This window comes from Piliocolobus tephrosceles, chromosome 3, assembly GCF_002776525.5.
Source record: "Piliocolobus tephrosceles isolate RC106 chromosome 3, ASM277652v3, whole genome shotgun sequence".
NCBI lineage: Eukaryota > Metazoa > Chordata > Mammalia > Primates > Cercopithecidae > Piliocolobus > Piliocolobus tephrosceles.
This window is the reverse complement of record NC_045436.1, coordinates 135,063,281-135,087,895: the sequence shown is the minus strand read 5'-3', so window position 1 is coordinate 135,087,895 and position 24,615 is coordinate 135,063,281. Positions and strand designations below refer to the sequence as shown.

The 24,615-nt window shown below is 38.1% G+C and overlaps 1 protein-coding gene across 2 annotated transcripts in view; it reads right to left on the bottom strand.

The window, feature by feature from the left end:
• Nucleotides 1-24,615, bottom strand: part of SCFD2 (sec1 family domain containing 2) — a 479,293-nt gene that overhangs the window by 420,289 nt on the left and 34,389 nt on the right. For both annotated transcript variants that reach the window (XM_023183117.1, XM_023183119.1), the window contains exon 3: nt 6,207-6,334. In XM_023183117.1, the coding sequence (XP_023038885.1) occupies nt 6,207-6,334 (128 nt within the window). The remainder of the gene's footprint in view (nt 1-6,206; nt 6,335-24,615) is intronic.

Genomic DNA, 24,615 nt, shown 5'->3' with positions numbered 1-24,615 from the left:
AAGTCAGACAGATCCAGCTTTGTATTCTGGCTTACTTGCTATGAAACCCATCAGTCAGGACCCAGTCAGAAGACATTAAACACACCAGTGACATGAACAGAAAAAACTGAACATACAGAACTGTTAACTGGGTAATTGAAAGGAGAAAAAGAGAGCTCCAAGGTACCAGGGAAGTAGCAACTACACGGAGGTAGCTACCACCACCAATGTGGAGGAAACAGAAGCAGGAGATTGAAATTATTAAAACTTACAAACGTAGGGACTGAAATGCAAACCTCTGACAATGGAGCACTACTTGGCTGGGGTGGTACCTCTGAGGAGAGGGTGCCCTGAAGCTAGTTCTTCAGGTGTTAGAAGAACTACACACTGGATTCAGCTGCTACCACAGGAAAAACTTGCCACTGCTGTGGTGAAGGAATATATTGTTGGCAAGACACTCACAAGCAGAAAGAAAGTCCACAGAAAGCAGAAAGGAAGAAGGCTGCTTCTTCCCCTCTAGGCTTGCAATTTCCCTCTAGTTCCACTTATTAGCATAGCCTGACAGGGATCCAGCTGGGCAAGCTGAAGTGTAGTCTGAAAGTCCCAGCCCCAGCATCACGAAGTGGGAGTTTAGACCTGAGAGGCGGAATTTAACAATTGGCACAGTAATCCTGGAAAAGAAACCTCACCTTTGTGGTCTCAGTTTTCCTTGTCTGTGAAATGGTAGTTTTAAAAAATTATCAAATTTATACTATTGGGAACATTAAATGAAACAAACTATGCAAATCTTCTGTACCTGAAACAAAGTAGCTATTCAATAAAAGTTAATTCCATTCCCCATTCTCCAAATTGTGGTATCAACTAACATATGAAAACAAAGATGTGTGTGAGTAAATAATCAGTATACATCTCTTATGAGGCAGTCAGATGTTCTCATCTTTTATAAGTGACCATATATCACATGGTATGTTAGTCTTACTAGGTTTTAACTTATTCTTTTTGCAAAGTTGGGCAATCTCCCCATCTGCCCACCCATTTCTCACTCTTTCTCCCCACCTCCCTCTCTCTCTCTCTCTCTCTCTTACACACACATAACAGAGAGATTTGCACGCACACATGCTCCTCTTAATTTCAGAGAAAATTTTTCCCGTGAAGGCAAAAAATATAAATGTGATCAAAACACAGCTGTTATTCAGCCAGAACTGGATGAACTCAAGTATCAAAAACAGGAAGTAGAACATTTCAATGCTGTTTTTAAAAAACACATATCAAATAAAATTTTAAAGTATTTTGATGAATTGCTGTTTTTCAAAGTCAATACTGCTAAATGTTGAAATTCAGAAATGAAAGTAAGTGTGGCATTGGTGGAAAACAAAAATCACAAATCTTATCTGGGGCTTTATTAAGAGAAGCAAAGGCCAGGCACAGTGGCTCACGCCTATAATCCCAGCATTTTGGGAGGCCAAGGCGGGCGGATCATGAGTTCGAGAACAGCCTGGCTAACATGGTGAAACCCCATCTAAATAAAAACACAAAAATTAAGCGGGCATTTTGGCATGGGCCTGTAATCCCAGCTACTGGGCAGGCTGAGACAGAAGAATCGCTTGAACCCAGGAGCCGGAGGTTGCAGTGAGCTGAGATCATGCCACTGCACTCCGGTCTGGGCGACAGAGCAAGACTTCATCTCACAAAAAAAAAAAAAAAAAGAGAGAGAGAAGCACAGTGAAGTGTTCAAAACAGGGGAAAAACAAGACAACATCTTTGTTGAGTTCCGGAATTCACATTTTAGGAGGGATGTTAACAAACTAGAGCTCTGCCAGTGACTTAAAACTAGAAGTAAAAGGTGGGAAAGGCTTGTCTTTTCCCAAATGGTTAAAAGAACTCATCATATTTAATTTGGAAAAGAGACAATGGTGGTGAGTTTATAGGACTGACACTAAGATGTCCCAGAACTAGGAGAGCAATTAAGAAGTATCACACTGTAATGGATCAGATTATCATCTATAAATGTAACTCTAGAGATTTTTTCCATAAAAGTGTGACCACAGAGGATTAGGAATCCCAAATACAGTCAAGGGGATGTTGGTGGTGCAGGGAGGAGTGAAGGAGGAATGAACAGAGGCAGGAAAGAGGGAATGCAATGGAATTATAACGAGGCCGAACATGGAAAAACTATTTAGAATTCTGCTTTAAAAAAGATAGGTTTATCAGAAGGGAGATATTTAGAGTGAAGCCTAGAAAAAGATGAGTGAAGTGGAAAGAATGAATGAATACATTTCCGAGAAAGAAAGGGGAAATCATCTAACTTGATCTGTTTGCTTTGCTTTCACTCTCACCAAACAACCTTCTTATAATTTAGTTTCCCGTGTAGATTTTCCCACAGACAGAGACTGTAACTATAGCCTACTCATTCCAGTTTGCTTGATAGTCATAACTTCACTCTACTCAGGGCTTTTATTCTCCTTTAAAATTCCAGAAAATAGCTATTTCCCCCATTTTATGGACAAAGGAATTGAAGTTTAGCTAATAAGTGGCAGAACTGTGATTCACCCTCAGATATAATTGACTTTGTACTCCATCACAATCAGAAGAGGCTAAAGTCACAGAAAACACAGAGAGACATATAAGAAAGTGGCAAAATCTAGTAGTGAATACTGCAAAGAAGTCAAGAAGGATGGTGACTGGCAAAAATGTACTTATATTTAGTGGTCTGGGAGACTTTCCAGTAAAAAAGTGTCATGAGCCAGACTACACTACATTAGTAAGAAAATAATAAAGAAACAGAGGCATCAAGTATAGAACACTCTTTCAAGAACTCTGGCTACAAAGAAAAGACAGTATCATAAAGATATCTGTTTCACTTAAGCTCTAATATAATAGAATACTTCTGCCACCCATTAAACATTGGTGAATATGTCCACTTTGTGGAGAACTATAGGACAAATACATGAAGTTCCTCAACCACGATCATATTCCAGTGAAAGATTCTCCGTAAAATGTACCAGAGTTTGAGATGGACATCATCTACTCATTTCTTCTGTGAGTAGCCATTTTAGACTTAAACAAATGGATTTCTTATGGTCTGTTTGTTTTGTTACTTTCAGAGTACATTTTTCATTATGGAAGCCAGTAGGAAAAATACAATTCCATTTCAGTGTTTTAAAAGTCACTTTTCTGGAACGTATCTATTTAGTTAACTGACAATTTAATAACAAACTCTCAGAAAGATGACATGTTTATATGTGCAATGATAAAATGAATTTTTTTTCTGTCTTTTAGCAATTAAACATTTTTCCTTTAAGTGGATGATGTTTATTTCTCTTGGTGCTCATAGTGTTTTAACATGAATTTACCTTGTACTGAGAAATTTTATATTTAAGATCTGAGGTTTCAATCATGGGATCCCTCCCCATAAATTTAAATACAAGAGAATCCTGAGTCTATAATTAAAATCTGTTTAACATCTCAAAAATACTAGAAGCCTTTATCACAGTCAGAAAAATTTATACTTCAGTAGAAACTACAGCAAAGATGGGAGAATTGTGCATAGTTTAAAATATATTTTATAGTTTTAAACACTATATGATAAGCTATATAATAGGCAGTTTTCAAAAGTCAATGTTTTATTATGTTTACAAGTTCTAGTTTTTTCCTTACTGTTCATAGTTATGAATCTGTTTATATATGAAAATAAGACACAAGAAATTCTGGCTAGGGATATGAAGCAAAAATGGGCAACCATACTGTGCTATCTGTTACTAAAGAGCAGTTAGCACATGGATAGAGTATGCTTTGAATCAATCTTTTTGGTCCTTCTTACAACAGAAGTTTGCTAACAATCCTCTGTTTTTTCCCTTCTTTCTTCCTCCCACTCCCACCCCAACCCCTATCTAGAGTTGTGGGATTAAGCAAACAATTCTATCTTTTAAAAAAATCTTTTTTTGGTTGACAGAAAACTCAAACATTTAAATGTGAATTCCTTATGGGATTACCTGGCCTTTTTAAAAATTTCTGGCTCGGATTTTTTTTCAAAGATACAGCCCTTTAGAAAAGTAGTTTGTTGCTCTTTCAAGAGTCCTGAATTGAGCAATAAAAATTGATTTATGCTCTATAATAGTATCATAATGTTGTATCCCTGAAACACAATATAAATTAACCTTAACATCAAGACCCTTTGTGCATTCCTACTTTCCTTGACTCACAATTTTTTTTTTTCTCTCTGTTGCCAGGCTAGAGTGCAGTGGTGCAATCTCAGCTTACTGCAACCTCTGCCTTCCAGGTTGCCAGGCTAGAGTGCAGTGGTGCAATCTCAGCTTACTGCAACCTCTGCTTCCAGGTTCAAGTGATTCTCCTGTCTCAGCCTCCTGAGTAGCTAGGACTAAGCGCCACCATTCCCAGCTAATTTTTGTATTTTTAGTAGAGACAGGGTTTCATTATGTTGGCCAGGATGGTCTCAATCTCTTGACCTCGTGATCCGCCCGCCTTGGCATCCCAAAGTGCTGGGATTACAGGCGTGAGCCACCGCGTCCAGTCAATTCACAATATTAATTAGTTCTTGTTTCAACATACTTAAGAATAAGACACTCAGTAAGGTAAATAAGTAAGGTAAATACACTTGCTACTAATGTGTACCTAGGGCTATGGAAAGGAAAGGAGAGAGGGGGATGGGAGATGGAGGGAGAGAAGGAAGGAAAAAACAAGGAAGAAAAGAAAGAGAATTAATAGTCAAATGCCAGGATGTCTCAGTGTAGCAACTTTGAGACCCACTCTAAGGGTGAGGGGCCAGGCTAGGGCATGTCTGTCTGCTAAATTGTTTTTAGTATAACAACTCTTAAAACAGCTCTCACCCTTCAAAACCACTTCTGGCATTGGGTGTATGAATTAGAATGATTTTATAAATAAAGTGCAATTATGTGGCATCAAAATTCTTGGACTTGAATTCCAGTCCTACCACTTATCCGATATATAGCCTTGGGCAACTTATTTTTCTCTGTTTCAGTTTCCTTATCTGAAAAACGAGATACTAATAGTATATGCCTCATAGAATTACTCTAAGAATGAAATAAGATAACACATGTAAAGAGTCCAAAGACCTAGCATACTGTAAGTTCTTAATAATGGTTAGTCATTTCACTTTTCTTATCATCATTATATTCCTTGAAGCCCTCAAATATAGTCACCTAATGCACCAAAAGTCACATTTTTTTTCATGTTATAACCCTGTAACATTTTTCTTCCTAGATTCATCCATATTCTGCTACTTCCAAATTTTGTTCTATTTCAACTTAGTTTGATTTTTGCTTTCATGTGTAATCAAGAACTTGGGCTATGAATCTCAGCAAAGAAAAATGTTCCCATCCAGTAAAATGTACTAATATTTACTGAATACCTAAGAACAGATTATAAGAGAGAAATCTTATTTTTAAAAGAGAAAAATAAAATTTTGCAAGCTTCCAGAAACAAATTCTACCTATTAACCAGATTCAATATCCGTATTTAAATATTTCTGTATCAATAAAATTATTAATATTTCTTAAAACAAAAAAATGAAAAGCCAAATTTTTTTCTAAAATCAACACATTAGTTCTGTGGTTCTCTGACTTTTTGATCAAAAGAATAAAGGCCACTTAAAACTTAAATTCCATTGCAATCATATTCATCTAATACCAAAGACAAAGGTGGATGTGAAAAAAAAGTGAGAAATAGAAAAGTTAGGTATGTAATCCCTGGTGAAGAAGAAATAACACTGACGTGACTTGACAATTAGCACTCCAAGGGTGAGGGACTAGGCCAGACCATGTCTGTCTGCTCAATTGTCTTCTCAGTACCATTTCAGTCACTAATTCAAAAGTAATAAGAGAACTTTTACCCACCATAAGTAGGGGAATAGGGGAAGAATGGGGAAAAAAGGGAGTAGGGGTAGAATAGAATTAAGGAGAGGTAGTCCAGACCAATTTTGATAGTTCTATAATAGATGAAAAAGAAACTAAAATAATTAATCTTTGTAAGTAAAAACTCTCCTGGAGTTCCCAAAGCTGAATCTAAGAAAAGTGGTCATTGCTGAGCCCAAGGGCAATGTGCACATACTCCCTCCCTATTCTTTCAACAGTATACAAAAGTCATTACTACTTTAACCTAGATTCCGTGTTGTCTAGGTTGGCCCACAATTCAGAGCAGGTTTAAATAAGCTTCCCCAGAGGCTGCCTGTGTCCTAGGTTTAGGCTTACCCATACTCATCTTGATTGGCAGGTTTTCTCTGCTTGCCGCTTCCACTAGATGTCTCCGAACCTCCATCACTGCCTCTTTGTGCTTAGTGTTGAGTAAAGCTTCCCACAGGGCTTTGGCTGTGGTGTCACTGCAGGAAAACCACAAAAAGAGCTTCAGATTAAATTTCTACTGGATACTGGAAAGGATTGAGAGCAAAATACTTTTTTAAATATATTTTTTGAGCATTAATGTAGTCTTTCCTACTGATAGACTCTAAGTATTAGGATTAAAGCATGCCTAATTCACATAATTGGCAGAAAATATTGAGAAATTAAGGAAACAATAAAATCAAGTGAATAAAGGGAAGAAAACCTGTACTGTGTGATGAGAAGTGTGGGAAAACTATGGATAAATTTTTTTTAAAGATTTTGCACTTAAATCTTTCAGAATGCAACTCAACATCACTAGAGTAACATAAATGTTATATAAGCCAAAATTAAATGCATGTCTCAAAATGATTTATCAGTGATTATAAGCACTATATCAATTCGAGATTAAATACCTGTCTGAGAAACAAAGCAATCCGCAATAGCATTTCATTCAAAAATTACTCAATAGACTTCCTACTAAATGAAAATCAGGAATTATACTAAGTAACCATGGACTGAAGTATCCCACTTTGGGCCTTAGGTTGGAAGGATGGTACTTACTAAAACCTTTACAATTAACTGTTGATAACAGCACGAAGCACTGCATTATATGCAAGATCTCATCTGGGCTCACTTCCCCAATAGCCCTCTGTCTCACCCAACATGCTATGTCCAAATTATAAATGAGGGCAGTGTTCTTTCCGGAAGATCTCTGCCATGTAGCCAAGTATACACATTTGTAGTAATGTTTTAAAAACTGAATACAAAGAAACAAGGATGACTTCTGTCCCTTTCTAAAGACTTTTTCCTCCAATCAAAGCCTCACTTACTCTCCTACTATTCACTTAGTAATAGTTAAAAAATAAATACATTTTAATTTAGTTTTAAAGTTATATCTATTAAGATTTTAATTTAGTTTTACAGTTATATTTATTACGATTTTAATTTAGTTTTAAAGTTATACCTAATAAGACATATCTTCCAAGTGTGAATTTGATCTTGAATAATAGAATAATATATTTTTACACTGAGTTTAATGCCTGACACATTATAATCTTTCATTGAATAGTTTTTATTATCATCTATTTTTCAATAATGAACTAATATTACTGCTCAATATACTCCACTTGTTTTAATCTGATCGAATCTGTCATCATTATAACTCTGCATCTAATATTCTTAAGTTTAATTTAAGTAAGCAGGTAAACTACATGCCAGGCCCTATATTTGGTTGGGATATAGATTTTTAAAAAGCTTTGAATGGCATAGTTTAGAAGACAAGGCAGATACAAAAGCAAAGAAATTACTTTAAAAGTATGGTAATAAAATCCATGGTCAATGCTTGCATAGGTTTTTAGGCAAGCGTAATCCTAGCTGAGAGGATAGGGACTGAAGGAATGACTTCTACTGGAAATGACGAGCAAGTACAAAGATATATAAGCTCTAAAACCAGCCTGGGAAGAAGTCAAAACTCAATCTGGGAAGGAAAATGGCAAAAAAAAAAAAAAAAAAAAAAAAGGCTTCAAGAAAGATATAAAATCTTGGTTACAAAATAAGAGAAAGAAGGACATTTCAGAATGCAAAAAATCCTAGGAACATGACCCTGAGGAGCACCGTTCTGTTGCATGCCAAGGTGCATGGGGAGGGGGCAGTGGGAGGAGGGCATAAAGGAAGGTGCAGTCACACTCTGGGGGTTCTGCATTCCTTGCCAAGTCAGGTCAACTTTGATATGTAGGTGACAGGAAGCCAAGGAGCATGTCATTGATTTCACACTTTGAGAAGAACAGCATAGCTCAGCGGTTATAAATATAGTCTTTATCATAATTCAAAAGCAGGTCTGTTTGCTATGAGGCTTTCAGAAAGTTATTTAATTTCTCTAAAGCTCTGCAGGCAATTGAAGAACCATGGAAGAATTCTGAGCATGGGAGCTACAATCCCAGTTTCCCAAACTTAGGCTTCATAATTGTTCTCTGCTTTTAGTCTCAAAAACACCCCTCCACAAACCACAGGGATTTCTCACATAGCCTCAATGCAACCCAGAACTTTCAGAGTAGAATGTCACCACCCTCCTCTTTTCCATGAGAATATGTATCTGGCTAATATGTCTCTAAGATCACAGCAGGTTAGGTAATGTTGTGGTTGCCCTATCAGATTGGTGTAGTGGTTTATGGACTCTGGAGTCAGATAAATCTGGGTTCAAACTCCAACCATGCTCCTCCTCACCCACTCCAAATACATGGCCTCCTAGACCATTCTTCTCCTGTATTCCAAGCACAGGAACACTCTTCCTACAAATATCTCTCTCCCTCCAGGTATCTGATAAAATGTCACCTCATCAGAGAGGTCTCCCCTTACTGCCCTGAATAAAAAAGTGACAACGCCTATCACAGTACCTTATGCTAGCACTCTCTTGTCTACTTACTGGGCTTTACTGTTCTACATAATTCTAATTACCAGCTGACTTATTATGTTTCCATGTTTATTTGTTTGTTGTCTGTCTCTCTCATAAAAGGTGGGGTCCTTCTATGAAGGCAGGGACTTTGTTTTACTCATTTTTAATTCTTCACTACCTAGAACAGTACAGATCTCTGGTGGGTATACTCAGTAAATACTGAATAAATGATACTTCCTTAATTGTGTAACTATGCACATAATTAATGCTCTCTTTTTGTTATCTGTGGAGTTGGGAGTTATAATAGTGAATTCACAGGGTTGTTGTAGGATTAACTAATATAATTCATTTAAAGCACTTTCCTGATTCACAATAATAAATGTAAGTTGTGTGGTGGTGGTTGTAGTTGTTACTCGTATTACTGTTGTTATAAGTGGTATTGTCTTATATCCATGGTCTTTAATTCACTATGTTCAAGAGTTTGTGATATATTGGATGAATTCGCTTACTTAATTACACTGAGTATGCTTATTCATACAATTTTGATTAGTACAGATATACTAAAGTCACTTGTCACCATCTGGCTCTTGTCTATTAAAACATTTTAGAAAAAATACATAGTTTCCATGATCTCTAACAGTGATGCATACTCAGGTCATGTTTTCTTGAAAATTGTTTTGCCAATAAACAATTCTGGGCTGGGCATGGTGGCTCACACCTGTAATTCCAGCACTTTGAGAGGCCAAGGCAGGCAGATCACAAAGTCAGGAGTTCAAAACCAGCCTGACCAACATGGAAAAATCTCGCCCCTAATAAAATTCAAAAATTAACTGGGTGTGGTGGTGTTTGCCTGTAATCCCAGCTACTCAGGAGGTTGAGGCAGTAGAATCGTTTGAACCCGGGAGGTGGAGGTTGCAGTGAGTCAAGATCACGTCACTGCACTCCAGCTCGGGCAACAGAACAAGACTCTGAATCAAAAAAAAAAAAAAAAATCTGAATGTCTAGATAAGTGTGAGAGTTCCTAATGCCTACTTCCTGTCCTAAAGAGTTTTCTAAACACATAATACTAACTTCACATTACACATGGTCATTTTAAGTTTATCAAGGGAACATTTACAAGTTAAATAAGGTTATCTGAATAATTGGCACTGAAGAAGGTCAAAGTCATACTTACTGGTATCTCTTTTATCTCCTGCACCCACTTCTTCACCAAGTCATTCTATTACTGCAATTTGGTAATTCACACATGTACACCTATATCAGCATCTGAGTTGAGCATGGGAGTTAAGTCACTGCCTTTCTCTAATATGCTCATAAAAGTTGATCCAATAGGCAATATTTCATATAACTGAATTTTCACATGAAATCAATTCCTGATATTAAATTTTATGTCAAGAAAAGTTAATTGAAATCCACACTGTAATTGCAATAGCGGATTGTATGTAATTATTTATCATCTCCAACTGTGTAAAACTTTCTGTTTTCCTACTGGGGAAATAAGCAATACAGAGAGGACTATATACAACGGCCAAGGTGGTAGGTTAGTAGTAGGCAAGACTGCAGAGTGGCAGGGGCATAGGTTCTGGACTAAACAATACAAGGTGCCATTTTGCCACTTACTAGCTCTATGTCCCTAAAAGGACTTCTTCTCTCTGTACATGTTTTCTCCTCTCTTAAAGGGGGATGGTAATAGTACATATTCAGTAAGCTGTTATATGAATCAAATGGGCTAATACATCTAAATCACCTAGAGCAAATCCTGGCACATAAGCACTACAGCAGTAGTAGCAGCAGTAGCAGCAGTAATAAAGAAAAATTAAAGGGCAGAATTTTCTTGTAAGATATAGAAGGAAGCCTTTTGTATAACTGCAGTAATCTTCCCCCCGACTTGTGTACATATATGCACAATCACTGTCAGCAGCTTCATTTTCTAATATGAAAAGGTCAACAATAATGTAGAATTCATACACACTGAAAACTCCAACTCAAGCAATCTCCTGTAGATGACAAGTTGATATAAAGAATTTTTATTTTTCAGGAATAAAATTAAGAAGTTTACTATAGCTTACTTCAAAACTGACAGCTATAGGAAGTTAGTGTTTTTCTTACAAAGATTTTTAAGCAATGATTTTTGTTTCAGCTTATCTCTTCAATTTAATTATTGTAAATTTCTGTAGGACCTTTTAAAGCTACAATTATTACTTTTACAAGGAGTTCAGATTCTCTATTCTACTTCCAGACTGGCTTATTAAACGGTTGTACAACTCTTGGGTCAGAAGCAAACATTAGAGGCAATATTAATCATCTTTATATCCTCAGCAGGACTCTACCTAACCCAATACAGACAGATGAAAAATCTATTTTTAGTTTTTAAAAGCACCTAAAGAAAAATTTATAATATTCCTGAGAAAAACACTACAGCTTCAAACAAATCAAAACTGTGATTAGACTCTATTTATACCTAAACCCTTTGTGTTCTACTATAAATCTCGTTCATCTAGCTTAATCTTTTGTCTTAAGTTCAGGAACAGCTGGTCAACATCTTTTTAATAATCAGGCCCACTCTAAAATAGTTTGTTTTTTTTTTTTTCCTGATGGACAAATTGAGGAAAATTTTTGAAAGATAAATAAAATATAATGTTAAATATAGTTTCAAATACCATCACTCCATTCTATTTCAAAAGCAATTCAGAATTTACAAAACTTCTTATATCTCATTTGGTCCTCACCTCCTGAGCAAAACTATTATCTGAGGCTTCTTAAATCCAATTTAAAGAGTCTCAGAGAGGCAACTGACTGATTTAAGTACCCTCAATCTGTAAATGGCAAAATCACAACTGAGGCAAATGGCTTCTAAACCCGGTAATCTTATACTTATACCATGCCATGCTTATATTATGCAAATCATCAAAGAGAATCAGTTATGCAGAATGTCAATTGTTTTTCACTTTTCATGTTGGTTTTCTTTTCGAATCCATAATATGTTTTAAGTTCACACGTGGGTCTCATAAAGGACAGGATGGAATGGAGTGAAGAGTAAAGTAGATCCACATTAATTCCTAAAGCAGGTAAAGCTCTAAGAATTCTGCACACTTTTGTTGTAAGCAATATCATACTATTCCCCTTGTGGGTCACCATCAGCCATTGACAGTCACTTGGCTACACAGTGTTAATTTTCCACTTTTATTCAGCCTTTTTCCTTAAATGTTTCCCTCCAAGAAGACTTTGATAAATTTTAATCATTCCACATATATATCATTCATATAACTGAAAAGGCAAAAAACTAGTCTAAATTGCCTTACAGGTATTATTTCCAATCTAGCTCTAACTCTATGTACAACATGTCCTTGGGAAAGAAATAAGGGGAAAGCCTTTACTTTTTTTTTTTTTTTCTTCTTCTTCTTTTTTTGAGACGGAGTCTCGCTCTGTCACCCAGGCTTAAGTGCAGTGGCATGATCTCAGCTCACTGCAGCCTCCACCTTCCGGGTTCCAGTGATTCTCCAGCCTTAGCCTCCTGGGTAGCTGGGATTACAGACACACATCACCTCGCCTGGTTAATTTTTGTATTTTTAGTAGAGATGGGGTTTCACCATGTTAGCCAGGCTGGTCTCAAACTCCTGACCTCAGGTGATCCACCTGACTTGGCCTCCCAAAGTGCTGGGATTATAGGCATGAGCCACCAGGCCCAGCCGTCTCTACTTATTTTGACACTGATAAAAATGAGACAAAATGAAATGACTTGCCTAACATTTCATTATATTACAAAAATTAAAAAGGAGGGTTAGAGCTCAGGTCCACTACTGGAAGTGCCAATGGGCTGCTTCTGTAACTTGGTTAATTAGTCTTTTTGGTGCTTTATATCCCTTTACAGGTATTACTAATGTTATCATTTTCACTTATTGAAAACTCACTATGTCACAGGCAGCATGACTATATTATCTCATTTAATAACAACAGCCTTTCAGGATAAGTATCACTGACCCCATTTCATAAGTGAAAAAACTGATTCTAAACGAGATAAAATAGTTTACCCAAATTACATGCCTAGTAAATCAGGGTTTGAACTCAGGTTCCTGCAAACTCCAAAATCCATCTGTTTACCATAATTCTACACTATTCTGTAAAATAAAAGGTTTGAACTAAAATGCCAATTTCTGAGATTCCTTGGGTCCCCAACAAGCTATATTTATAAGGTTTCCAGGCAGGGTGTGGTTACTCATGCCTGTAATTGCAGCACTTTGGGAGGCCGAGGCAGGCAGATCACCTGAAGTCAGGAGTTCAAGACCAACCTGGCCAATATGGTGAAACCTCGTCTCTACTAAAAATACAAAAATTAGTCGGTTGTGGTGGTGGGCGCCTGTAATCCCCACTACTCAGGAGGCTGAGGTAGAGAATTGCTTGAATCCAGGAGGCGGAGGTTGCCATCTCTACCAAAAATACAAAAATTAGCTGAGCGTGATGGCACATGCCTGCAATCCCAGCTATTCAGAAGGCCAAGGTAGGAAAATCACTTAAACCTGGGAGGCAGAGGTTGCAATGAGCTGAGATTGCGCCACTGCACTCCAACCTGGGAGACAAGAGTGAAACTCTGTCTCAAAAAAAATCAATAAAAAGTAAAAATAAGGTTTCCATTATGCTATGGTACTCAAACTTCACATGTACAAATTTGACTAACTTTCCAAAGGTCAGCAAAAGATGAGTGAATATCCCATGCTGCTATTTCTTTTATTAAACCTCTTTTTCTTTTTCACAAGTCCAGTGATAGCAATAAAAAGAATTAACAACAACAAAAAAATCACCAACAGTTTGTGGAATATAAATTAAACAATTTATTCCCTTTTTCTGCTTTTAACATCATGGTTTCAAAAGAGATAAACTGAATCCATTGCAGCTACTAGAATACAATTTAATTTGTTAAAATAAATTCCTTGAAATTTACAACATGAAAGTAGAATATTTATTCTGTGAAATATAAGTAGTTTCTATATTTTCAGTAACTATTTAAAATGCCAATACATACTAATTGTCATTTTTTGATAAATTATTCTGAATCCTTAAAAATCAAACTATTTTTATAAATTGTCATGTTTGAAGAAGACCAATGACATGCACATAATAATAATCTGCTACAAATAGCTCTTTAAGGTCTTTCAAGAAACTTCTGTACATGAAAATATGGTCATTTCAGTTCATTCCTGGCTCTTTATTCACCAGAATTACTCAACCCTGAATGAAATCTTAGAAGTTGCCTTGGGTTGGCATGTATGAAATGTCAAATGCAGTCTGCTAGAAACTAACAGGAAATATTCATCACCAAATAAAATAAATAGAAGACAGCAAAATTTTTAAAAGGTGGCCGAATGTTGAATCATGGTGACACTTCAATCAAGTAGAAGGCATGCAATTAAGAGATGAGGGTGAAATGTGAATGCACACCATTATCTTATGACTAAACTTAGAGAGTTTCTTCATGGCATGCACAGGAAGTTAAGCTAAATCACAGGATATGCAATAATAGTCACAGTATTCCAACAGAAATACAATGACAACAAAAACCCCAAACAATTTCAACTAATTTTAAACAGAGGACAAGCTGAATCAGTTTTTCACAGCAGGGAATAATGGCTTCCATGAGGGGTGAGCTTAATGAGCTCTGAAGGTAGGTTTTCTAATTAAATTATTCACAGAGGCTTCAATAGTCATCTTTCCTTTTGACTACCTTTTAAAACAATTATCTCATCTTTTAACAAATATACCAATTAATCTTCATCTCAATAGAAACAAAAGCAGCTAAGTGCAAGATATGTGACAAAGTCCCTTGGCACTGGAAAGCAGCTCTTTGTTCATTCTTTCTTTCAAAATACAAGCACTTTCTGTGAGTTGGGCATGGATGCTGGAAACATGGCTGTGAGCAGCCTCCCACACCCTGCCCGCATGGAGCTAGCCATCTAGCAGGGAAGGTAAAACTGAGCGCACTCCAAAACAGAGACTGGGAACTCTGGTAAAGTGCAACACCTAACCTGGGGTTGTCAGAGGCATTTGAACTAGAGCAAGTCCATCTTGAATAAGGACTGGGTAAAATAAGGCTAAGACCTGCTGGGCTGCATTCCCAAATGGCTCAGCATTCTAAGTCACAGGATGAGATAGGAGGTCAGCACAAGATACAGATCATAAAGACCTTACTGCAGGCTGTTTTAGCTTACAGTAAAGAAGCCGACAGGCCGGGCGCGGTGGCTCAAGCCTATAATCCCAGCACTTTGGGAGGTCGAGACGGGCGGATCATGAGGTCAGGAGATCGAGACCATCCTGGCTAACACGGTGAAACCCCGTCTCTACTAAAAAATACAAAAAACTAGCCAGGCGAGGTGGCGGGCGCCTGTAGTCCCAGCTACTCGGGAGGCTGAGGCAGGAGAATGGCGGGAACCCGGGAGGCGGAGCTTGCAGTGAGCTGGGATCCGGCCACTGCACTCCAGCCTGGGCGACAGAGCAAGACTCTGTCTCAAAAAAAAAAAAAAAAAAAAAAAGAAGCCGACCAAAACCCACCAAAACCAAGTTGTCAATGAAAGTGACCTCTGGTTGTCCTCACTGCTCATTATACACTAATTACAAGGCATTAGTATGCTAAAAGACACCCCCCAGCACCATGACAGTTTACATATGGCATGGCAACATCAAAAAGTTACCCTATATGGTCTACAAAGGGGAGGCACAAATAATCGACCCTTAAAAAACAGACTAGATAACAACATATTAACTGTTTAACCATCATATAAAATACAGAGTATTTGAGCTTCATCTCAGTGTAAACATTTTTTATTCCTACTCTCTATCAGTTCATTAATGATAATACTATAATCAACACAAACTTAATAATTTCCTCTTAGAAAAGAGTAAAGCATAAGAAAGACTGTTTTTCATATGGATTTCTAATGCATAAATGGATTAACTCAGTATGAGGATTTTAAATCAATAACACAATTAGATTACTTAAAAACCAAACACATATCCCCTCTCTGCCACATTTTTCTGACTCTAAAAGATATACTTTGAGTTCCTATAGGTTAGTACATGACCCAGTACACAGAACAGCACTTGCTCCACTGGGGAACTCTAGGCTGGATTGATTACATCTGTATGCTCTGGCTCAAATTCAAGCCATGGAAAGTTTAGGATTAATTCATGTGTCAAGAAACTCTAAGACAAAGAGTTAGTGACAGTTTCATAGAGGCTCTTAGAAGCAAAGGTATCTGCCTGCTTCACCCTTCTGTCACTCACTGCCATGAAGAAGGTTCATTTCAATCAGCATAATCTTATATGCAATGATTATACAGTGACTCTGGTATCTATCAATTTGGTAGGTGACACCATTGTGTTTATATGCACATTTGTATGAAGCTTCAAAGCTTTGGAAAAACTTGATGTGTGGAAAATTATTATAGCTTGTTTTCTCTTCATTGATAATAGCCAATTGATTAAAAACTAGCCTGAGTTTTGGCTCAGCTGAAATAGGAATTTGCATTGTTCCTATTATTAACTATCTTAACTCCCATAGATTTTGTTAAGATGTTTTGTACCATCTCCTTTGATACTCTAGAAGTATAGAACAGTGTTGAAGTGTTACAACTCTGAGGAGAGAATACACAGTAGTTCTTTCTTTTGAGACAGGGTCTCCCTGTGTAGCCCAGGTTGGATTATGGTGGCACAATCACAGCTCACTACAGCCTAGACTTCCTGGCCCAAGTGATCCTCCCACCTGAGTAGCCAGGACTACAGGTGCATGCCACCATGCCCAGGTAATTTTTTTTTTTTTTTTTTTTTTTTTTACTTTTTGCAGAGATGAGTTTTCACTGTGTTGCCCAGGCTGGTCTCTAACTGGGCTCAAGCCATCCTCCTACCTCACCCTCCCGAAATACTGGGATAACAGGCATGAGCCAACGTGCCTGGTCTTTCTTTTTGCATTATAGTCAACCCATAAAACACATTCTATTTAAAGCATTTTCCGTATAGTAAGATAAATAATTCTGTGTGTGTGTGTATGTGTGTGTATTGTGTGACAAAAGTAGAGGGCTCTATGTTGTCGCTTAATTTCTGTGTTCCATGATATCCAAAAACCTGGGAAACCACTTCAAAAGGTTCCAGGCCTAAGGAACAGAGAAAAGAGGAATCTTCAGGCTTCCTTCTAAATTTTTGCAGCCACAATTACCCTATTAAAAAAGGAGACAGGAATTCTTAGTAAAAACCCCAAATAAAGGGATAACAAGCACACAGGTCTTGAATATTTCCCACAAGGAATAGCAAAGTTAGGAAGGCATTGAACAACTTACACTCACATTCAACCTTGTGGACTAGGAGCACACCATCCCCTAATAAATGTCTTCAACACTATTTAAAAATGTACCCGGGGCCAGGCACAATGGCTCACACCTATAATCCTAGCACTTTGGGAGGCCAAGGCGGGAGGACTGCCTGAGGCCAGAAGTTCAAGACCAGCCTGGGCAATCTAGCAAGACCCCATCTCTACAAAAAAAATTAAAAATCAGCTGGGCATGGTAGCACACACTTGTAGTCCTAGCTACTTATAAGGCTGAAACAAGAGGATCACTTGAGCCCAGGAATTTGAGGCTACAATGAGCTCTGATCATACCAGTTCACTCCAGCCTGGGTGACAGAGTGAGATCCTGTCTCTTAAAAAAAATATATATATATTTATATATCCAGGATACACAGGGACAGAAATGACTGTCAAAAAGGAAGAAGTTCTTACACTCACACACCCCTTGAAACAGGAGGCATGGCATGCCAGGCAGGGCCACATGGGGAAGCACCAGGGTTGGTCAGGAGGCAGAGGGAACAAGGGAAAAACATAGGCACATGCCTTTATGTGGATTCTGTGGGAAGGAATGGCCAAGGCAGGGTAAGCAGGCTGTGGGAGCTTAGGATTTGCTGCTTTAAATCGTTTCTGTGGGCTCTGGTTGTCTGGTACCTGGTGCTGGGGTGACGAGGGCAGGGGAATATTGGCTGGGAGCGTAAAAGCCCAGCAGAGGAAAGAGGGGTGAGGTCTGATTGATAAGTTTGCATATAAGAGGCTCATTTCCTGGCTAGTTGTTTGCTATTACTAGACTCCAGGTGCCAGAGCATCAAAGAAACAGAAAACAAGAAAATATTGTTAATACAAATATTGATATTAGTTAACTATGTCTTAGTCAAATAAGGCCTACGAAAGTAGAGAAAATAAAATTGTGACACATGGGAAAGGTTCTTGAAGCTTGCCTCACCAAGAGAACATACAACAGTCAGGTACTCTATCTCCAACCCTAACCCACCTTGCAATACTCCTTTTCTCACCACAAAAACTCTAACTTCCCTCTTAACTTTTGTTTCTGTATTCACTTTCTTTAAGAACGTAATATAACCTAGAAAATTACTACAGATGTGCCTGTGTGTGTGTACATGCTTACATGTTTGTGACAGTTAAAAAAAAAGAGAGAAGACTCGCTGCCTTTCTAGGTGACACAGATGACAATAATTCTAACAACACTTTCCTAGAAGCTCTCCCATTCTTGAAGGTAAAATGCACTTGAGAGCCATGACCCACCAAAACATAAATGATTAACAGAAATAAGGATTGCACCATTCAATCAAATCACAAAGAATTAGCCAGAAAGAAGAAGAAGAAGAAGGAGAAGGAAGAAGGAAGAAGGAAGAAGGAAGAAGGAAGAAGGAAGAAGGAGAAGAAGAAGAAGGAGGAGGAGGAGGAGGAGGAGGAGGAGGAGGAGAAGAAGAAGGAGAAAGATGAAGGAGTAAAAACCAGAAGAAAAGACACAGGACTGAGCTTCAAGTACAATCTAGACCAGCAATAAACAAAGAAGGTTCTAGATACCACATTTTATCAATTGCAAATGATCTGAATAAGTAAATGAATTGAAAGGCATCGTTGGAATGTATTTTGTGAGATTTACTGATAGCAGCTTTCTACAAGAAATAAAAATAAAAATAAGTAGGTAAATCTGAAATCTCAAAGGGAAGTCACTATACAAGACTTTTGACTTATTTTTATCTCGTTTGAGTCTTACAAGCATATATGGTAGGCATTATTATAACCAAATTTTCAGACGAGGGGGCTAAGGTTCAGAAAGCATAAGTAACATTAACCCTTCAGTTCAATGTTTAACAGGAAGTTTTTTGTTTAAGTCACTTCGTCCAGATGTTTTTTAGGATACTAAAGGGGCATGAAAGAAGAAAACACCAATACATGGAAAAGTATATGAAAAAATGGCAAACCATGACAAAGCAGCTGAGTTTATGCAAAATATGCTAGAATGATTCAGTCTTAGACTATCTATAAATACAACTTGCCACATTAACAGATGACAAGAAAACATATTATCTTTTAAATAGATTCAGCAGAAACATTTCACAGATTTCAACACCAATTCATGATTTAAATTTTTATTTATTTTTATTTTCATTTTATTTTATTTTTTTGAGACAGGATCTGACTCTGTCACCCAGGCCAGAGTGCAGTGGCATGATCACAATTCACTGCAGCCTCGACCTCCTAGGCTCAAGCAATCCTCCCACCTCAGCCTTCTGAACACCTGGGACAACAGGCACATGCCCCCACACCTAGCTAATTTTTGTATTTTTTGTAGTGACAGTGTTTTCAGCGTGTTGCCTAGACTGGTCTCGAACTCCCAGGCTCAAGTGATCCACCTGCCTCAGCCTCCCAAAGTGTTGGGATCACAGGCATGAGCCACTGTGCCCAGCCCATGATTAAAACATTTTGTAAAATCTTAGTAAATTAGAATGAGAGCTTCCTTAACCTGATTCAAAAAAAAAAAAAAAAATCTACAAAAAGTCTACTGTGAACATCATTATAAATGGGGAAACATTAGAAATATTCCCCTTAAAATCATAAATAAGGCAAGGATAGTCACCATCACCTCTCCTATTTAAAACGATGTACCAGACAAAAAGAAAAAAATATCTTCTCATTCCTAGAACATATGCAGTCTTGCTATCAGTTTTGTCAAGTACCAAGATCAAAAGAATGAAAACAGCTGGGCGCGGTGGCTCACGCCTGTAATCCCAGCACTTTGGGAGGCCGAGACGGGCAGATCACTAGGTCAGGAGATCGAGACCATCCGGGCTAACACAGTGAAACCCCGTCTCTACTAAAAAAATACAAAAAACTAGCCGGGTGAGGTGGCAGGCACCTGTAGTCCCAGCTACTCAGGAGGCTGAGGCAGGAGAATGGCGTGAACCTGGGAGGCGGAGCTTGCAGTGAGCTGAGATCCAGCCACTGCACTCCAGTCTGGGCGACAGAGCCAGACTCCGTCTCAAAAAAAAAAAAAAAAGAATGAAAACACAAACCAACCTAGACTGTCATTCAATGAATAATCTAAACCACAGTGTCCTAAAGATGTGGTTAGCAACCTGATCTTCATAGGTCCACAGATGAACAACTTTAGTTGTCATTAATCTGTATTTATTTTAATGTAAATCACAGAAAATTTAACTAACAAATTAAACCCATGACTATTCAAGTATACAGGCATTATTTTAGAATGAGGCTTTAAGTAGGTATTGATCACTTAAGTTTAGAAACAAGCAAAACCTGTCTTTATAATAAAGTCCAAATAAGAAAAAAACAAACAAATGACAACAAAAAACTTCATAATTTAATCCAAATGCCATTAGTTGGTGCCTAGAAGGGAGTTGTATTGATACAGCAGCAGAGTTCATGTAATGAGCAGGCTGGAAACATGTTCGCACAGAGTGTCAGAGCCTGAGAGGGTTGAGGGGGTATCATCTTGGGGGAGGGTTGGTAGCTGAATACAGGGTGTTGGGATCTAAGCAAGAAGAGGAAGATGTCTGCACGAAGGGCCCAAGAGGGTGGGTGTGAGCATCAGATTGCAACCAGAATGAGGGGACATCCACATGGGATGGAGGGTGGCAGCAGTCTGACCCAGGGTGGCAGAGCCAAAGTGGGATGAGAAAGGTGTCTGTGTAGGGGTGGGCAGCTGCAGCCTGGCTCAGGATGTCAAAGGCCAAGTGGAGTGAGAAGGATACCCACACCAAGAGTATGATGCACTATGGCAGTGGCAGCCCAGAGCAAGTGAGCAGACTGAGAGGGGTGAAGAGAAGTCCAGTGCAGAAGCAGGCCAAACCAAAATATCAGAGCCTAAATGGTATGAACTCTCCATGCAGAGCATGGGGCAGGATGCATTTATGTTGGAGACCAGGAGTGATGGAGGCAGCATCCACATAGAGGAGGAGGAAAAGGCAGGAATGTTGACACTATATCGGTTAAACACAGGAGACCAAGCAAACTAAGTAAACTTATTGAGGGATAAGAGGGACAGGTTACTCACTGTTCAAGAAGTAGTTACAAGGCCGGGCGCGGTGGCTCAAGCCTGTAATCCCAGCACTTTGGGAGGCCGAGACGGGCGGATCACGAGGTCAGGAGATCGAGACCATCCTGGCTAACACGGTGAAACCCCGTCTCTACTAAAATAATACAAAAAACTAGCCGGGCGAGGTGGCGGGCGCTTGTAGTCCCAGCTACTCGGGAGGCTGAGGCAGGAGAATGGCGTAAACCCGGGAGGCGGAGCTTGCAGTGAGCCGAGATCCGGCCATTGCACTCCAGCCCCGGCGACAGAGCGAGACTCTGTCTCAAAAAAAAAAAAAAAAAAGTAGTTACAAATATGCAAAGAGAAAAACTTAAAATGAATCCTTGAGATGCTTGCTTAGAATTGGAAGTATTGCTGGGAACTCATAGTTCTCAATATACAGAGATTAGCATAGAAATAAAGATCGGCCGGGCGCAGTGGCTGATGCCTGTAATCCCAGCACTTTGGGAGGCCAAGGCAGGTGGATCACGAGGTCAGAAGATCGAGACCATCCTGGCTAACACAGTGAAACCATGTCTCTACTAAAAATACAAAAAAAAAAAAAAAAAAATAGCGGGGCATGGTGGCACATGCCTGTAGTCCCAGCTACTCGGGATGCTGAGGCAGGAGAATTGCTTGAACCCAGGAGGCAGAGGTTGCAGTGAGCCAAGACAGTGCCACTGCAATCCAGCCTGGGTGAAAGAGAAAGACTGTGTCTCAAAAAAAAAAAAAAAAATGATCAATGTAAATACATGTGCATGTGTATATGTGTGTGTGTATGTGTGTGCATATATATATATATAAATTCCTTAGCTGTGTCCACTGTGAGGCCCTGGGAACAGTGACACCTCAAAAGCAGCAAGCACACTGAGAGCCCAGATCTTGGTATCTAAATACAATTTTCCACGAAAAAGAATTAGTGCTCTTAGAGAAATGACTGATTCCAGGACTAGTTAGGATAGGTACAAGATGAATTTAAAATATACCAGAAAGTATTAAAATGCTCAAAGAATGATGGTTATATATCAAAAAGACATGGAAGTCAGGGGATCTCATTGACCAAATATGGGATAAAATTAACATCAAAGCAAATAATAAAAAATGAGTTATAACCCATTGAATAAAATATGAATCTATTAGTTTACGCTAATATACACAAATAAAAAATACATACATGTGGAGAACAGAGAGCTTTATCTTACCATAAAACATGAAGAAATGTAAAGAAAAAGAATTGGAAAAATCACGATTTTCAGCCATCACAGAAATAATTCAGCCAAGACACATTAATAGATGCCAAAGCAGTGGATTAAAATTTGACAAGGAAGAGACTATTTACATAATCTTAAAATGCCTCCTTTATTCAAGTGACCAAAGCTAACATCACCATAAGTGGATGAATTTAAATTATGTTCCACCTGATGAGATGCAATAAGCAGGCCGGGAGCAGTGGCTCACACCTGCAATCTCAGAACTCTGGGAGGCCAAGGCAGGTGGATCACTTGAGGCCAGGAGTTCAAGACCAGCCTAGCCAACATGGCAAAACCCATCTCTACTAAAAATACAAAATCAGTCAGGCATGGTGGCAGATGCCTGTAATCCCAGTTACTAAATGGCTGGGGCACAAGAATTGCTCAAACCTGGGATGCAGAGGTTGCAGTGAGCCTAGATCGCGCCACTGCACACCAGCCTGGCGTGCCACTGCAATCCAGCCTGGGTGAAAGAGAAAGACTCTGTCTCAAAAAAAAAAAAATGATCAATGTAAATACATGTGCATGTGTATATGTGTGTGTGTATGTGTGTGCATATATATATATATAAATTCCTTAGCTGTGTCCACTGTGAGGCCCTGGGAACAGTGACACCTCAAAAGCAGCAAGCACACTGAGAGCCCAGATCTTGGTATCTAAAGAGACTCCGTCTAAAAAAAAAAAAACCCACAGCATCACTTCTGTGATATTCCTGTCAGATATACATAACCTGAATCTAATTGTAAGGAAACATTAGACAAACATAAACTGAAGAACATTCTCCAAAATTACTGGTCTGTATTCTTCAAAACTTTCAAGATCATGAATGTTATGGGAAGAGTGAAGACTAAGACGGCATGATAAGTGAATGCAGCGTGTGCTTCTGACTGACATCCTTTCACTTTTACAAAGGACATTATTGAGACAAATGGTGGAACTTGTCTAATCTACAATCTACATCTATACTCTAATGAGGGTAGTAATGTACCTGTTAATTTTTTATTATGATTATGTTGGAAAATATCCCTTTGAGAAAAATAAATACTAAAATATTTGGGAGTGATGGCCATCATGTTGGCAAATTACTCTCAAATGGTTCAGGGGAGAGAAAAGTTTCTTATACTATTTCTGAAACTTTCTTGTATGTTTAGAATTATTAATAAATTTTTATAAAGGAATCAATCAATTAAAAAAAAATACCAAGCAGCTAAAATATAAAAGTTGAGTATGTGAATGAGGTGTTCTCCAACTAAGTCTAGAAATACTACTCTAAGCAAGTGTAAAGAGAAAACACAGCCATACCAAGCATCTAAATGCTCACAACTCTTCTCCTAGGGTAAAAATTATGCTGGTTATTGCTAAAACAATTTAAATTAAAAATGCTCTGAGTAATCTCCTTATATAAAATATAAGCTCTGAGGACCTGAGATTTCTTACTTAGGGAACCTAATGTATTTAAAGCACAGGAATCCCTGAAACAAACAAAATTCTAAATAAGAATAAAGTCACATTCTAGATTGTATAAAACCCTTAGAGACATTGTACTCCTCATAGAAATAGAGCAATATAGTCATGGACTAGTGTTGGATAATACAGGTCTTGGCTATATTCTAAAACTCACTTTTCTCCTTTTACAATTAATATGGTTCATAAAACAATTACTAAAATTGAGCTCTAATATTGGAAAAGTCATAATTGAAATAGTTATGCTATAGTACCTAGTGAAAAATCCCACAGAAAACAAAAACAGAAACAAAAAGTAAAGATAATCCTGACAGAAAAAGAAAGGATATTATTCTATTTATCGAATGATGGCTTTCTATAAATAAAGTACAAATATAGAGACTGCTTCTAGAGTAAAAGAAAAAAAGATGAATTCTGTAGTCAGAATTGAGCTCAAAATCAATTTTGATAGCTCTATCACCTTCAACAAGGTAAACTAATTTCTATAAACCCCAGTTTTCTCATTTCTTTTTTCCTTTTTTCTTTCTTCCTTTATTTTATTATTTATTTATTTATTTATTTATTCATTCATTCATTCATTTATTTATTTACTTGAGTTGGAGTTTTGCTCTGTTGCCCAGACTAGAATACAGTAGTGCAATCATGGCTCACTGTAGCTTCAAACTCCTGGGCCCAAACAATCCTCCCACCTCAGCCTTCTGAGTAGCTAGGACTACAAGCACTACATCCAGTTAACTTTTTTCTTTTTTAGAAATGGAGTCTTGTTATGTTGCCCAGGCTGG